Below are 17260 nucleotides of genomic sequence, written 5' to 3'. Positions count from 1 at the left end.
TGGGAAGGAAATGCACACAAAACAATTAAGATCCCCTACAAGATACGGGACCTGAGGGAGCTTGAATGGAGACACAATCTCCTTGGGCCTCAGTTTCTTCATTCGTAAAATCAGAAGGTTGGAACAGATGCTAAAAGAGAGATCACCATGTGCAGATCTAGCTCTGCGAGGTTTTGTGAAGGAGACTGGGGCTGGGTCCAGAAAGATGGGCAGGGTTTGGTAAGGGAGAGGCAATTGTAGAAATAAACAGCTTTGTCCATACTGCACCTGGTTCTTCCCATTCAGTCCTTTCTTCTTCTCAGCCACTTTCACAGGCTCTGTGCTAGACACTCTGCTAGGTGCTGGGGGCCCTGGGGCGGGGGAGGGGTGACATGTGAAAGTGGCAAAGACTTTCCCTGATTCCTAGGAGTTCATGGTCTAACGGAGAACTGACATGCCAACAAATATTTACAGTGAAATTTGTACAGTGCCATGCGATAAGAGCTGTCAAAATAGCTAACGTTGTTATACCTATCGCCTTATCATTTAAAAAACACGTCTAGAGTATTCCTCAGTCCTGTGAGTTGAGGAAGACAAGGATTCCCATTTTCAAGGAAGCAGAGGTAGAAACATGAAGTACTGGGGTTGAGGTCACACTTCTGGGAGTGGTGGAACGCAGGCTATCACCAGTTTCTCCAGATCCATATCCTGTGGTTTTGTGTACTTCCTCATGCTGCGATAAGACCCCGCTGGTCAGCTACAAAATCGAAAACCTTGGCTCTCAGACCAGAACATCAGAAAACTCCTCCTTTACTCTTTACTAATTAGGGAACAAACAAACCTCTTGGTCCCTTGAGGGAAATCCTGGGCTACTTGGGTAGCATATACTCCCAGAGTGACTGCCAGGGGCTGGTGTCCTTGCCCTGTCCCATGGTTACTGGCTCTCCAGGGACCCTCAAACTCATCCCAGGCTGCTGGGAATCTCATGAGACACTTGCCCCTCCCTGCTGAGCCCCTGACATCAGCAGTGAGTCACTCAATCTCCAGTTCCATTTGGTCAAAAAAGGAGTATACTCATGTAGGACCCTGGAGATCCATATGGTTGATGCCCCCAAAGAGACTTCCAGAAGGCCTCTCCGGGTCCCTTCAACTCTGAACTTCTAAGTCTCAAAATCTCAAGTTTTAGTCCTGGTTTCAGCTCAGTCACTCCATCTTTGGGGACCTTTAATTTATAATTTAGTTTTTTAATTTATAATAATCCCTCTCATTTGCATGTAATTTTAAAACTGATAACATGTTCCCACATCCTCATGATTTTTTTTCATTCTTTACAACTCTGTTAGGAAAATTTCCCCTCTAATTTAGAGATAAGAAAATCTAAGGCTCCCAAAATTTATAACTAGCTCAAGTGGCAGAGCTTGAATTCAACAGATACTTGACTTATTCAATCAGTAAATATTTATTACGAACCACTGGATGACCAGGTGCTATTTGAGAATATGGAGGCCAACAAATTATGCTCCCCTAGCCTGTGGCAATCATGTTCTAGCAAAAAAGATAGACACAGTAATATATTATTATGTTGCAATGTAATAAGTGCTACAGTAGAATGTTGAGGAAGGTAAGAACAGTGATTGGGTAGCTTCTATATGCTAAGCCCTGCATAAAGGGCTTGGTCACAACTTCCTTTGAGATCAGTCAGGACAAATTAAATTATGCTCCAGAACAAATAAGCCCAAATCTCAGTTTATGTCCCACTCATACATGTCCCACTCTAACATGGGTGGGCAAGAAGCTTTGCTCACATGGTCACTCAGGGATCCAGGCCAACTGAGGTTCCATCTTGACTACGCTTTTGTGATTGCAACGACAGGATAAAATGAACTCTGAACCAGCAGCTAAATGTTGTGGCCCATAGTGACACCTGTCCATTCACTGTACAGATCCCCCTACAAGACCTCAGTCAACCATAAGGGGGCCTGGAAGTTGTCTTCCTTGTGCCCAGAAAGAAAGAAAGAAAATATTGGTGGGTACTAAAGTCAAATAGGGAGAGCAATGCAGTATCTATAGCATACCATCCACTCTATCAGATTCTGATTCTATGGGAACTCTTCTACAACTCTGTAAGGTTCAGGTAACTGATAGACACGTGAATTCTGTTCCATCTGACAGAAGTTCAATTAAGCGCACTCTCTCTTTGTGGAAAAACCAGTTTGCCTCTATTTGCTTATTCATTTCAATATTCTTGATCTGTAAAGGTGTCTGTTTCTCAGATTCTCTTTTGAACCAGTCATAACATCTGCCTGGTTCCCTTATTATGAGTAAAATAAAATCTTTACCGTGTGTTCATTTTTATACCTGTATGAAGCCACGATTTTGCCTTTTTCTGAAAATTATCTTTCAATAATATACTTTAGAGATGAGAAAAGAGGTTCAGAGAGGTTAAGAAACTTGCCCAAAGTCACCAGCTAAACAAGTGGCAGAGGTGGGAATTCCTATCCCTCTGTCTATCCTCAGAGCCAGGACATGGCAGAAGGTAGGGTTCATTCACTATCAGGATTGAAGAAGACTGGTGTTTACGCTGCATCTTGGCAAGCAGGGAAGAGCACATGCAGAAACATCGGGAGCTGGGAAGGGCAGGGTGTGTTTGGAGAACACACAGAGCACCACAGTGGCAGGTTGCAGGGGAGCAGAAAGCGTAGGCTGGAATTGTGAAAAGACTCAAACACCCAGGGCAGCTCTGGACTCGACTGTGTGAACAACAGGGAGCATTTTGCGGATTTTAAGTAGGAGAGTAAATGATCAAATCTGTATTTTAGGAAATCGTGTCTGACATTTGTATGGAGAACAAGCTGGGTACACGATCAAAAGCATGGATGCACCCGTGTTCATAACAATATCATTCACAATAGCCAAAAGGTGGAAATGACCCAGATGCCCATCACCACTGAATGGATACCCAAAATGTGGAATATACATGCAATAGAATATTATTCAGCCTTAAAAGGGACACATGCTGATACATGCCACAACATGGAGAAGCATTATGCCAAATGAAAGAAGCCAGACAGAAAAGGATAAATATTGTATGATTGACTTATATAAGGTATCTAGGAGAGGCAAATTCATAGAGATGGAAAGTAGAAGAGATTACTGAGGACCAGGAGGGAGGAGTAGTGAGTTATTATTTAATGGTTCAGAGTTTCTGTTTGGCTTGATGGAAAAGTTCTGGAAATAGATAGCAGTGGTGGTCACATGACATTGTGAAGTTACTTAATGCCCCTGAATTATACCCTTAAAAATGGTTAAAATGATACATTTTATGTTATGTATATTTTACCACAATGAAAAATAGTTTTTTAAAAATGGTGGGGAGGGGACTTCCCTGGTGGCGCAGTGGTTAAGAATCCGCCTGCCAATGCAGGGGACACGGGTTTGAGCCCTGGTCCAGGAAGATCCCACATGCCACAGAGCAAGCAAGCTCGTGTGCCGCAACTACTGAGACTGCGCTCGAGAGCCCACGAGCCACAACTACTGAGCCCTCATGCCACAACTACTGAAGCCTGTGCGCCTAGGGCCCGTGCTCCGCAACAAAAGAAGCCACTGCAAGGAGAAGCCCATGCACCACAAGGAAGAGTAGCCCCTGCTCTCCACAACTAGAGAAAGCTCACGCGCAGCAATGAAGACCCAATGCAGCCAAAAATAAATAAATAAATTTATTAAAAAAAAAATGGTGGGGAGACTGCTACAGAGTCCATGTGAGAAATGCCGAGGGCCACCGTTCCCACCTGGATCCTCTCCAAGGCTCACATGCTTTGATTCTATTCTAAAATTGTCTGCTTCTGTTATGCTACTACTATGAATTATCTAATACATCTTTTTTTTTAACATCTTTATTGGAGTATAATTGCTTTACAATGGTGTGTTAGTTTCTGCTTTATAACAAATTGAATCAGTTATACATATACGTATGTCCCCATATCTCTTCCTTCTTGCATCTCCCTCCCTCCCACCCTCCCTATGCCACCCCTCTAGGTGGTCGCAAAACACAGAGCTGATCTCCCTGTGCTATGCGGCTGCTTCCCACTAGCTATCTATTTTACATTTGGTAGTGTTTATATGTCCATATATACACTACCACTCTCACTTTGTCCCAGCTTACTCTTCCCCCTCCCCATGTCCTCAAGTCCATTCTCTAGTAGGTCTGCGTCTTTATTCCCATTCTGCACCTAGGTTCTTCATTACCTTTTTTTTTTTTTTTAGATTCCATATATATGTGTTAGCATACAGTATTTGTTTTTCTCTTTCTGACTTACTTCACTCTGTATGACAGTCTCTAGGTCCACCACCTCACTACAAATAACCCAGTTTTGTTCCTTTTATGGCTGAGTAATATTCCATTATATATATGTGCCACATCTTCTTTATCCATTCATCTGTTGATGGACACTTAGGTTTCTTCCATGTCCTGGCTACTGTAAATAGAGCTACAATGAACATTGTGGTACATGACTCTTTTTGAATTACGGTTTTCTCAGGGTATATGCCCAGTAGTGGGATTGCTGGGTCGCATGGTAGTTCTATTTTTAGTTTTTTAAGGAACTTCCATGCTGTTCTCCATAGTGGCTGTATCAATTTACGTTCCCACCAACAGTGCAAGAGGGTTCCGTTTTCTCCACACCCTCTCCAGCATTTACTGTTTCTAGATTTTTTCATGATGGCCATTCTGACCGGTGTGAGATGATATCTCATTGTAGCTTTGATTTGCATTTCTCTAATGATTAATGATGTTGAGCATTCTTTCATGTGTCTGTTGGCAATCTGTATATTTTCTTTGGAGAAATGTCTATTTAGGTCTTCTGCCCATTTTTGGATTGGGCTGTTTGTTATTTTGATACTGAGCTGCATGAGCTGCTTGTAAATTTTGGAGATTAATCCTTTGTCAGTTGCTTCATTTGCAAATATTTTCTCCCATTCTGAGGGTTGTCTTTTCATCTTGTTTATGGTTTCCTTTACTGTGCAAAAGCTTTGAAGTTTCATTAGGTCCCATTTGTTTATTTTTGTTTTTATTTCCATTTCTCTAGGAGGTGGGTCAGAAAGGATCTTGCTGTGATTTATGTCACGGAGTGTTCTGCCTGTGCTTTCCTCTAAGAGTTTGATGGTGTCTGGCCTTCCATTTCGATCTTTAATCCATTTTGAGTTTATTTTTGTGTCTGGTGTTAAGGAGTGTTCTAACTTCATTCTTTTACATGTAGCTGTCCAATTATCTAATACATCTTTGATATAGTGCCTGGGCTAATGCCTGACACACATTAAATACTTAATACCAATGTATTGTAGGAAGGAAGGAAGGAATAAAAAAACCAGAACTCCACAGCAGTGGCTTTCAGCAGACACGGCAGAGAGGGAGTAGCATCGTAGAATCACAGGGAAGCCTTTCCTACATAAACTTACTCCTGCCCTTCAAGGAATGCTGTCCCAGTGCCACGCCCAAATTCCAATGCAGTCTCAGGTGGGATGGAGGCTGAGGGATAAGCAATCAGGTGAGGTGGACTCCTGGCAGGTGAGAAACCCAGGCATACAGATGGATTGGGGCCTTGGTAGACACTGGGACCCTGAAACAGAGAAGAGAGAAGCTGTGGATGGAGAGGTAGGAGCCAAGGATTGGCCAGAGTGGGGTTGGATCCTTAGAAGCCAATCACAGTTCTTCTTTCCTCTACCTCCCAGCTCTGGTCCTTAATGACCTTGCCTCCTCCATTATTATCCACTGTTTCAGCTGAAGTTGTGACTCTGCAGGTCCATTAAGGCTCTCCTGGGGCTGTCAGGCTCCACCAAGTGCATTAGAGTGGAGACGGTGCGGGCAGAGAGGCACCACTCACCCACCGGCCTGCCCGTCCACTCCCCACACCTCCCCCCAACCAGGAACCCCAGCAAATTCAAGGAGCTTGACTAAGGACGTCTGCACCAAGCGGTTCCCAGCGTCCTACATAATAATTCCTCCTCCTTGTGAAGAAGTTTTCTCATTCCGGGACGTTCTGCACGTGATCTGCACGTTGCAGGCAGCAGAGCCGGTGGCTGGGAGTTCGGGCTTGGACTTAGGCTGCCTGGCTCGGGGCCCAGCACCATCGCTTATCACTTTGCGGATCTAAGATAAGTTCCTGAACCTGAACTCTCCATTAACCCCGGTTTCCTTACCAGGAAAGTGGAGACTGTAGTGACACTAAGCTCAAGGGGTCGCCCTGAGGTCTAAATGAGGTAATGCATTAAAAGCTGAGGGTGCAGGGCCGGGTCTATGGTCGGTGATTAACTATGTCAGTTGCTGCAGCTGGGTCTTCTGTTGTCTTTATTATTGTTACAATGAGAAAGTCGGACAAGATGATCTCAGGGTCCTCTCAGGGGCTAAAATGCTGTTCATTCATTAAATGTTTATTGAGCATGTATTGTATGCAAAGCACTCTTCTAGAGGCTGAGGATACAGCTGTGAAAGAGAAAAATCTCTGCATTCACATTTGTGGGGGGAGGGGAGCTATATGATAAGCAATAAACATAATAAATAAGTAAACTAGATAGTGCATTGGAAGGAAAGAGCTCTGAAAGAATAGAAGTGGTGGGGAGGTGCTCAGCAAAAGCCTCAATGAGAAGGTGACATCTGAGCAAAGACTTGAAGGAGGTGAGAGCATGAGCTCTGCAGGTATCTGAAAGAAGAATGTTCCAGGGATGGGCAATAGCCAGTGCAAAGGGCCTGAGGTAGAATTGTGCCTGGCTTTGTTAGATGAGATAGTATAATGAAAGAGAAGTGAGTGAAGTGAAGAAGATTAGCAGGTGACATCAGAGAGATAATAGGGGACAAAGCATGTAGGGTCTTGTGGCTTATTGTCAAGACCTTGGCTCTTACTGTGCACTGGTACGAAATTGAATCTGAGAGACAGTTTTGGGTGAAGCAGAAAAGAATAGCTTTATTGCTGTACCAGGCAAAGGGGGCCACAGTAGGCTAATGCCTGCAAAACTTTGTGTGGCAACCTGGGGATGGGGGTGGGGTGTGTGTGTGTGAGAAGTCTTATAACCCAGGGGCGGGGTTGTTGATAAGGATCAGTGTGTCTGCAGGGCCCGCATTCCTTCAATCCAGAGATCATCTGGCATCAGCTGGTGATGGGTGAACTGTGTGTGTGTGTGACCTTCTCTCTGGAATGAAGAATGCTTCACCTAGCAGTTAACATCTTCCATTGGTTGGGGGCTTTAGTTCTGCATAAGAGCTCAAAGATAATGTTCTGTGTATCCCTTGAGGGGGAACCAGGACCTGCCCCAAGGCTGCACTATTGTATCTTGACTTCTGCTACCTTGTCTCTGCATCGCCTCCCTTCCCTGCTTAGAACCTGCCCTTTGGAACTCAGGGAAGGTTGTGGAGGCTGAATGAAGTCTATTTCCTACACACAAGAAACAGGGGACACAGAAAACCTTTTGTGCCCAGGAGCCCCACAGTGTCCTGCTCGGTTTCATTGCTAAGAGAGGAATGGGGGACTGTGGCAGCGGGGGCAATGAAGAGGTGGTAGACTCAAAGGACTGCAGACCCCACAGAACTGGAGTCAGGTTCTAGAGGAGGAAGGTGGAAGGATAAGAGGTGGTGGTCAGTGAGTGGAAAGCACAAAATCGAGTGATTGATATCTATGAAGTCAAGGGTATGAACTTGGGAATGGGTGGCTGGGATTGGGTGCAGGACAAGGAGCTGAGAACCGGGGATGCGGGAGGATAATTTGCGTGCAAATGGAAATCACCGGGAATCGAGGCGGAGCAATGTTCTTGAGAGTGACGGTGAGCCAGGAAGCCAGAATCATCAACGTTTTAAAATGCAGATTTTATTATCACTCAGGTATGGCAAGGCTGACAGATCGGGAGACAACTGCCATTGAAAAAGTAGTTTGTTAGACTCACAGATCCCATCAGAAGGCAGAGGGAGAAAGGAAAATGGCAAGAGCCTTTGTTGTGGTTTTAATGGGCAAGGAGGGTCAATAGGTTTAGGATTGGCTCCTTTGGATAATTTCAGCGGGCTCTGGGGTATGATAGGGCCGTCCCTAGTTGTCTGGTACCTGGCCCAGGGGAGATTAGGGCAGGTGGGTAGGGGCCTGGAATGAGCACTCCGTAAAGGAGTGGGTTAAGGTGTGAACCCTGGGGTACGGGGTTTGCGTATGAAAGGTACACTCCCAGGGAAGTTGCCATCTCTAGGAATTAGCTGACCTGGGACGGGTGGTCCCAAGGGAAGGTTCCAGACCCAACATCTCCTTCCTTGTCTGCTACAGTTGCCTGAAACTCCTTTAAGAGTGGACAGAACCTCCCATCCCACAGCCATCATGAAGGGGAGGGGAGAGAAGGAGGGGAGGGGAGGAGGCTGATTCTTTGGTTTACTAGACTTAGAGAACTACTATTTGATATTTTAAAACTCTAAACATTACAACTTTGATAAAAATAAAAAATTTTAAAGGAAAAAAAATACGAAAGATAATTCCAGCATTATTTCCTTGGATCTAAGAGTTTACTATGGTAAGAATTAGTTAAATACTTATTTTACAGATGAGGAAGTTGAGGGTCAAAGAGGTTAAGTGATGAGTACATAGTTAGCAAGTGGGTCTGGCACCTGGCCTCAGGTCGGCTGACCCCAAAATCTGTGCTTCTCCAGCTGCACAGGCTCACTGTCAAAGGAAGAAATGACCAGCCACCTGGTGCATGGACATTGGGAAGGTTCCAGGCCCAACATCTCCTTCCTCGTCTGCTACAGATGCCCGAAACTCTTTTAAGAGAGGACAGAACCTCCCACCCCACAGCCATCATGAAAGCAAGGACTCTCCCTTGATGCTCATTGGCCACTTTTATTGTGAGTCCTCTTTCGTGTGTTAAGAATCTGGATTTGGGAATTCCCTGGAGGTCCAGCGGTTACGACTCCAAGCTTCCACTGCAGGGGGCCTGGGTTCGATCCCTGATTGGGGAACTAAGATCCTGCAAGCCACCAGGTGTGGCCCCCCCCCCAAAAAAAATAGAATCTGATCTGGGTTCCCTAAGTAGAACTAGCAGACATCTGTTATACCTGGGCCCTTTTCTTTTCCCAACAGCACCCCTCTCCCAATAAGGACAACCTCAGAGGGAGGGTAAACCCAAAGTACCTGCCCATTAAGAGAGAAAACTGTCAAAGGGACACCTTTAACATCCTTTCTCTAACTGTCCTGCTCAGCCTGACCTAAGCTCAGATACTCTCTCCCAAGATTTTGAATCTTGAGCAAGTGCTTGAAGGCTGAAGAAGGAAGGGATGGATCCACCAGAAAGGTTTACTGTAAGACCTATCATGCAGCTCCAGCTTCTGCGCTGTGTTGGTTGTCTACTGCTGTGTAACAAATTGCCCCAAAAAGTAGTGACAGAAACAGTTAATATTCATTATCTCACAGTTGGGAATTCAGGAGTAGATTAGCTAGGTGTTTCCAGCTTACGGTTTCCCATGGTTTCATCCAACGTGCCCCCAGGGGCTGCAGTCATCTGAAAGCTCGAATGCAGCTGCAGGATGGGTTCCCAAGGTGATTCATTCACACATGTGGCTATTGGCAGAAGTCCTTAGTTCCTTGCCTTGTGGGCCTCTCCCTGGGCCATTTGAGTGTCCTCATGTCATGGCAGCTGGCTTCCCCCCAGTGAGGTGCAGGGCCTTTCACCACCCAGTCCCCAAATTCACACTCTGTCACTTCTGCTTTGTTCTATTCATTAGAAGCCAATCACTATGTCCAGCCCACATTCAAGAGGAGGAGAATTAGGCTCCACCCCTTAAAGTGTGGATTGAAGATTTTGTGAACATAACTTGAAATCACTGATGAGTCCTTTGTAGCTGGCATGGTTTTCCCCTTTGCAAGCCTTATTCTCCTGCCTGCCCCACCTGCATAGCAGGGCTGGCTTTGCTTCATGGGCCTATGACCTGTGTGTGCAGTTTTACAAGGCTTTGCACTTGGAAGGGTCCCATACTTGGTTCAATGCTGTGCTGTTGTTGTCTTGAAATTCTTGATACTTTTTGAAAAAGGGACCCTGTGTTTTCATTTGGCACTGGCCTCTCCAAATTATGTAACTAGTCCTGCCAGATAGTCTTCCTATAAATTCCCGTGTGTTTGAATGAGCCAGAATTATTAACTCTTTCCTTCTTTCTTCTTCTTCCCTCCCTCTTTCTTTCCTTCTTTCTTCCTTTCTTCCTTCCTTCCTTCCCTCCTTTTTCTTTCTTTCTTTCTTTTTTCTTTCTTTCTTTCTTTTATTCTTTCTCTTTCTTTTCTTTCTTTCCTTCCTTCATTCCTTCCTTCTCCCTCTCTCCCTCCCTCCTTTCCTCCTTCTTTCCTTCCTTCCTTCCTTTCTTTCTTTCTTTCTCTCTCTCTTTCCTTCTTCCTTCCTTCCTTTCTTTCTTTCTTTCTTTCTTTCTTTCTCTTTCCTTCTTTCTTTCTTTCTTTCTTTCTTTCTCTCTCTCTCTCTTTCAGTGGAACCAAATGTAAAATAGATGGTTAGTGGGAAGCAGCCACATAGCACAGGGAGATCAGCTCGGTGCTTTGTGACCACCTAGAGGAGTGGAATAGGGAGGGTGGGAGGGAGACGCAAGACGGAGGAGATATGGGGATACATGTATATGTATAGCTGATTCACTTTGTTATGAAGCAGAAACTAACACGCCATTGTAAAGCAATTATACTCAATAAAGATGTTAAAAAAAAAATTCAGTGGAGCAGCAGCTCAGACTCAGATCCGTGTCATTGTAAAGTCTGTATGTAGTTCCCTACACTGTCTTCTTGTGCCTGGGTCATCCTGATCTGTGTGAACAATGTAAAATCCAAGCCATGCAAACTTTAAAAATATATACTTGATATATTCTAGTTACAAATTCTTTGTTGGATGAATGTTTTACAAATATCTTTTCCCAGTCTGTGCCTTCCTTTTCATTTTCATAGCTGTCTTTTGAAGAGCGAAAGTTTTTAATTTTGATGAAGTCCTTTTTATTGATTTTTTTTTTCTTTTTGTACTTCATGCTTTCGGTGTTGTATTTAGCAAACGTTTGCCAAACCTAAGGTCACTATGATTTTCTCCTGTTTTCTTTTATAAGTTTTAAGTCTTAGTTTTCAGACTTATGTCTATGATCCATCTGGAGTTAATTTTTGTATTGATATATGGTGTGAGGAAAGGACTGAAGTATTTGGATTTTATTTTTTTTAATGGTTATCCAATTGTTCTAGCACCATTTGTTAAAATAGATTATCTTTCTTCCTTTGAATTTCCTGGTACCTTTTTGGAAAATCCACTGACCGTATATGTGTGGGTCTATTTCTGGGCTCTCTAATCTGTTCTATTGATTGATATATCTACCTTTTCACCAATACCACACCGTTTTGACTACTGTAGCCTTATAAGTCTTGATCTTGTAATGTAAATAGTGGAAATGTGTTCTGTTTCAAAGTCATTTTGGATAGTCTAGATCCTTTACCTTTCCATATAAATTTTAGAATCACCTTACTAGCTTTTACAAAAAAGCTGCTGGAAATTTGATCAGAACTGCATCAAATCTGTAAGTCAATTTGGGAAGAACTGGCACCTTAACAAAATTGAGTCTCAGACCCATGACCATGGTGTAGCTCTCCACTATTTTAGTCTTCTTTATGTCTTTCAGGAATGTCTTAGTTTTCAGCGTACATGACTTTCATGTCTTTTGTCAAATTTATCCCTAAGTACTTCATATTTTTGAAACTATTCTATATGGTATTGTTTTAAAATTTCTGATTGTTAACTGCTAGTGTACAGAAATACAATTGAATTTTGTATGTTGACTCTGATTCCTTCAGCCTTGCTAAACTCACTTATTCATTCAATAAAAAGACAAACCCAATTAAAAGATGGGCAAAAAAAAAAAAAAAAAAAAGATGGGCAAAAAATTTAAGGAGAAGCAGCGTATTGGCATAGCCTCAAAGTATCTCCCCCCAACTTTTATTTATTACAAAGGGAAAAACAGTAACTTCACAGTGGAGAAAAATGATAGACACCACCACCATCCTGCAACTCTGTTTATTCTTATTTCAATACAAAAAGGTTTTTATAATGGGCAAAAGATTTAAATAAACACTTTACCAGAAAGAGTATACAGATGTCAAATAAGTATCTGAAAAGACAATCAACATCATTAGTTATTGGGGAAACGCAAATTTAAGATATCACCACACACTCATTAGAATGGCTAAAATCTAAAAGTCTATCGTATCAAGTGTTGACAAGGATGTGAAGCAACTGGAACTCTCTGATGGTGGGAATGTAAAGTGGCACAACTATTTTGGAAAACAGTTTGGCAATTTTTTAAAAACTTAAACATACATACAACCCAGACATTCGATGCTAGATACTCACCTAAGAGAAATGAAAGCATATGTTCATACAAAGACTTGTATACAACTGTTCATAGCATCTTTCGGGGAGGAGGGTAATAGTCAGAAACTGGAAAGAATCCAAATGTCCATCAGCAGGTTAATAGATAAACAAATTGTGGACTTATCCATACCCTGGAATACTACTCAGCAATTAAGAGGAACAAACTATTGATACATGTAACAATATACATAAATTTCAAAATAACGATTCTCGGTGAAAAAAGGGGGACAAAAAAGAGTACATCCTGTATGATTCTATTTATATAAAATTCTAGAAAATGCAACTAATCTATAGTGGCAAAAAGCAGATCAGTAATTGCCTAAGTACAGAGATTTGGGAGGAAGTAAGACCGGATTGCAAAAGGGCATGAGGAAACGTTTGGGGTCGATGAATATGTTCTTGACGTGGTGATGTTTTCATGAGTGTTTATATGTATGTCAAACCTCATCAGATTGTATACTTTAAATATATGCAGTTTAATATATATTAATTATATCTCATCAAGCTATCAACATATGTATACTTGGGCTCCAGGAACCCGTAGGAACAGTGTGGTCAGCTTATGTATCATAAGATATTAAATCAGATCCAAACTAGGTGTGGGGTAGGGCAGATTTCACCAGTTGTGGAGAGGCAGGTAATAAGACAGTTATGATCCCCCTGTGGGTTTCCCAGAGATAGATTCCACATCTGGAAACGGCATCCCTAGAACGTATAAAACAAGTGGTTTCAACGTTGCTGGGAGAGTTGCTAAGAGCTGAAGGAAGCAGGCAGGGTCCTGTAGTTTACTTCCTGGGGGAGGGTTTCCCTCTACCCTTGGCAAAGGGTTTTGCTGCTGCGGCAAGTGGGAAATCTTATTTTTAACTTACTCTAGAGTTTCACAGTGGAAGGTAACTCGCTTGAATCTTTCTCCACAGGGTGCCTCCAGACCACAGATTCCTGACTCCTACTCTGGTTTATTCTAATAAGAAGTAGACTGATCCCTTAATCCCTGTTTAAAGGGCCGCTGTTTATTGAAGCCATAAACTCAGGGCAAAGGATCATAAATCACTCTTCAGCTGGGTCCAGAGCAGGAGGTGGGTACAGAACAGAATGGGCTCAGAGAAGTAAAGCTTTAGGAAGCTTGTCTGTTTTCTTTGTAGGTAGACTCCTGTGAGCCCCTCCCCACCCCCACCCCATGCTGGGAACCTCCAGATCCAGCCTCCACTCTTCTCCACTCTGCTCTGAGCCTGCAAGGAGGGGAGGGGGCAGACCTGACCCATCACCCTTAGCCCTCCTGCCTCCAGCTGGGTTTGGCCAGGGGGAGGCACTAGTAGGAAATGAGAGGAGGGGAAAGACAGAGATTGCCTTCTCCCGGTGACTGGTTTTCTACCTTAGGTCACAATTCTTGTCAGGTGCCTCCTCTCCCATGATTAGAGCAAAGAATCCAAAACTAGGTGACAGCTAACCCCATCCCAGAGCAACCCAAGGAGAGCCACTCCTAAGGCCTCCCCTAAGAACACAATCTAAGAAGGCGAAACCAGGGTTCTTGCTATGCAAGTGTAGCCTCAACGCAATTCCCCTCCATCACGATGCCACCCTTAAATCCTTCTTCTACAGAAATTCTGGCCCCGACACTCCCTCCCCGCATTCCCTTTGTCCAAACCTATTCACAGAACCTCCCACGGGACCGAACTCTCTCCGCTCCTCGCTAGTGGAGGCCCTCGTTGTCTCACCTACTGCTGGAGTCTCCGCATTGGTTCCCTCCCTTCCCTCTCGCCCCCATAATCCCGTCCATACAATGCCAGCTGGCAAAGCCTTCAGTAGCTTCCTAGTGCCTACCGAGGCCCACCCCCTCTTCCCCTTCTCTACTGAATGTGCAAATTTTAATCAAAAGCTCTTAAGTTTTTTTTTTTTTAAAGTAACGGCTTTCTTTGAGTTTCAAAAGCATTTATTTTAAAAACACCAAAATTGGCACTGAACGGAAAACTTTTAACTTTCTTCAGCATCTCCGCTAAGGATCACACTTCCCTCTGCCTGTCGGTACCCTGGCTGACGACTGAGCAGGATGGGAGGGGTGTCCCAGAGCCGGGGATAAATATAAAGTGTCTGAATACGTTCTGGCCAGATCCAGATGATGAGAGGTTTGGAAAGGTGTCGAGAAGTTTCCACTGACCCGACCCAGCCCAGCGCTCCCTGGTCTGAGAACATTACAAAAGGGATGGGCAGGGATTCGGGGCAGGGGGAGGATAAGGGAGGAAGCAGAGGGAGCTGGGCGGGAGTCGCTACCCATGGCGGCCAGGTCTGCAACAAGCTGACCCAACCTGCGCAAGCCGGGCCTCGAGGCAGCGCATCTTGGGACTCCGGCCGCCAAGCCGGTCCAACGCGCGCTCTCTCGTCCCCGGCCCGAAAGGAGTAAATAGGCCAGTCCCAAGCGGACCCGGATTCCCTGCGAGCGGTCCGACTCCCCGCCAGCTTGACTCCCGCCCACCAAGCCGGGATCTCGCAGCAGCCCCGACACTGGGAGAGCGCTGGTCGCGGGGAAGACTCGGGCGCCGGCAGGGCAGGGAGAGCGGTGCGCTGGCCGTCGGGGGAGGGGAGGGCGAGGGCAGGTCAGGACCGCCCCAAGCCCCGCCCCAGGCCCGCCCCCGCCAGGGGAGGTGGGGCCCGGTGACGGACAGGCCTCCGGGCCGGTCACGGCCCGCCTCACCGTCCCTAGGGCCCAGCCGGGTAGGGCGAGTCAAGGGGCTCTGGAGAGGGCGGGGGCGGACGGGGAAGCCTCTAGGCGGGGGCGGGGCCTCAGGAGAGTAGCAGTGATCTCAGCCAATGGGAGGCGGGAGCCGTCCCGTTAGCGCCGGATCCCAGTGGGTAGGGCGGGGCGGGCGGCGCAGAGGGGATCCCGGGGCTGCTGAGGGCCCCTGACTCGGCTCCGCTGGGCGACATGGACCGGATGACTAGCTCCATGAAGCAAGTACCCAACCCCCTGCCAAAGGTGCTGAGCCGACGTGGGGTCGGCGCGGGGATGGAGGCGGCGGAGCGGGAGAGCTTCGAGCGGACTCAGGTGAGGACCGGGGGACCCCGGGTCGCGCATGGCTGGGGCATCCCGAGAGACGCAGTGTCCTGGAGCGGACTTGAAGGGAGTAGGGGTCTTGCAGACCCAGGAAAGGACAGAGCAAGGGGGCCGCGAGAGAGGGCATCTGGTGCGCAGGTCAGGGCGGTCAGGGAAGGTCGGGGACCCCGGGGGCACCCGGCTGGCCTGGGAAAGAGGGCAGGGCGGCTCCGAGGAGCTGACATGATCCGTGCGGCGCGACTGAGGGGAGCCGATCCCGGCGGGGCAAGGCAGGGGTCACAGGGGCGGTGAGAGGGGAAGGAACCCGAAAACGAGCCGAATGGAAGGCTTGCTCCTAGGCTGGGGAAGCTCACTGGGGGGGCTACTGAGGGTAGCTGAGGCTACTGAGGGGGCTACTGGCGGCCGAGAGTGGGGCGCTGGGTCGGGGATGTGAAGGGTGGGGAGCCCTTTCCTCCCCTCTCGATCGCTTCAGGGTTGTGCTGACATTCCCCCCACCCCTAGCGCCCCCTTCCTTGTGCCTCTTGCTTGGCTCACACCACCCCCAGCTGTCGGTCTCCGAGGGCCCGGCTGAAGGGGTCTGAGCGGTGAGAAGGAATGTGGGAAATGTGATGTGTGGCCGAGTTTGGAAGATGACTGGGGGCTGGAGGGGGCCGGCCCCGGGGCAGGAATTGAGGCTTTTAGACCAGTGGCCCCATGCTGGTCAAGTTGAGCTGCCCTGGGGTGCCCAGAACCCTGAATTGGGGTTTTGGTTTCATCCCCCAAGATGTGCCTGACAGCTAATAGGCAGACTGCCCCATTTGTCCAGCCTGAGCAGGGCTGGGGGCCAAAATTCCTCACAGTCGTCAACAAAAAGCCACAATCCATTTTTACCTCAGAGTTTTAATGCCTTGTGTATTGATTGGACTGAATAAAGCTGACATGTTTATGGTGTTCATTGGCTCGTTTGTATGCAAAATCCATTTCCAAGGGCACAGCACCTCTTTGAATCCCAGGGCCAAAGCGGTATGGGCACATTTTTTCTTCGCTCTTGCTCTCGGAGTGGAACCTTTGAAGAACCAGTGGGACTTCCACTGCCAGAGGCTGGTTCTCCTGCTGTGTTCTGCTCCCCCCACCCCCAAATACAGTACCGTGTGAGGGAAGGGCTTTGGGGTTTTAGATACAGATGGTGAGCTCCTGACTGAGTGTTCTATATAGAGAATCTTGCAAAGAATGAAGCTTTTCATCCCAGGGGACTTCCTTCTTTTCTTTTTCCAAGCCCTTCGCAGGTGTATTTGGGTGATGTAGAGTAGGTAGTGTCCCCTTCCTAGGTCATCATCCTACCCCAGGCGGGATGGGAGAGATGGCTGTTCACTTCTGTCTTCCAGGGCCCAGCTGGGTTTAAGGCTTATTCTCTGACTTTGTGGATTGGACCCCAGAAAAGAAGGAAGCTACCTGTCTGCTGTGGGCATTATGGCCTCAACTAGCTGCCTGGGCACATGAGGCTTCTTGCTCCAGGAAACAGTGTGAATCTTTTTTTTTTTTAATGGCAAGGGAAAATAAATGGTAATTCATTCCTTCTAGAGTCTCAAATAAGTAAAAACTGGAGCAATAGAGAAATACACGTAAGACTTTGACCCATTATAGTGATAGAAATTAGGTTTATGAAAGTTTCTCTAGATATCCAGGGACAGCCCAATAAGAAGAGTCTAGGTCAGTGTTTGCCAGTATTTTACATTCTATGGAACACTGATAATTGGCCAAATTTGACCTAGTGGCTTGTGCGTGTGTGTGTGTGTGTGTGCACACGTGCATGTGTGTGTGCACGTGTGCACATGT

At 46.2% G+C, this 17260-nt stretch overlaps 1 protein-coding gene across 1 annotated transcript in view; it reads left to right on the top strand.

Annotated features, from left to right (window-relative positions):
• Window positions 1-15273: 15273 nt before the first annotated feature.
• The window catches only part of HIP1 (huntingtin interacting protein 1), a 156106-nt gene continuing 154119 nt past the window's right edge, over window positions 15274-17260 (top strand). Inside the window, exon 1 of the mRNA XM_029219746.1 lies at window positions 15274-15436. Within this exon, the coding sequence (XP_029075579.1) occupies window positions 15317-15436 (120 nt within the window). The 5' untranslated portion in view covers window positions 15274-15316. The remainder of the gene's footprint in view (window positions 15437-17260) is intronic.

This window comes from Monodon monoceros, unplaced genomic scaffold (genome assembly GCF_005190385.1).
Source record: "Monodon monoceros isolate NGI ecotype Baffin Bay Population unplaced genomic scaffold, NGI_Narwhal_1 Super_Scaffold_13, whole genome shotgun sequence".
NCBI classification, from domain to species: domain Eukaryota; kingdom Metazoa; phylum Chordata; class Mammalia; order Artiodactyla; family Monodontidae; genus Monodon; species Monodon monoceros.
Note: the sequence above shows the minus strand (reverse complement) of the source record. Positions and strands in the feature narration are given on the sequence as shown.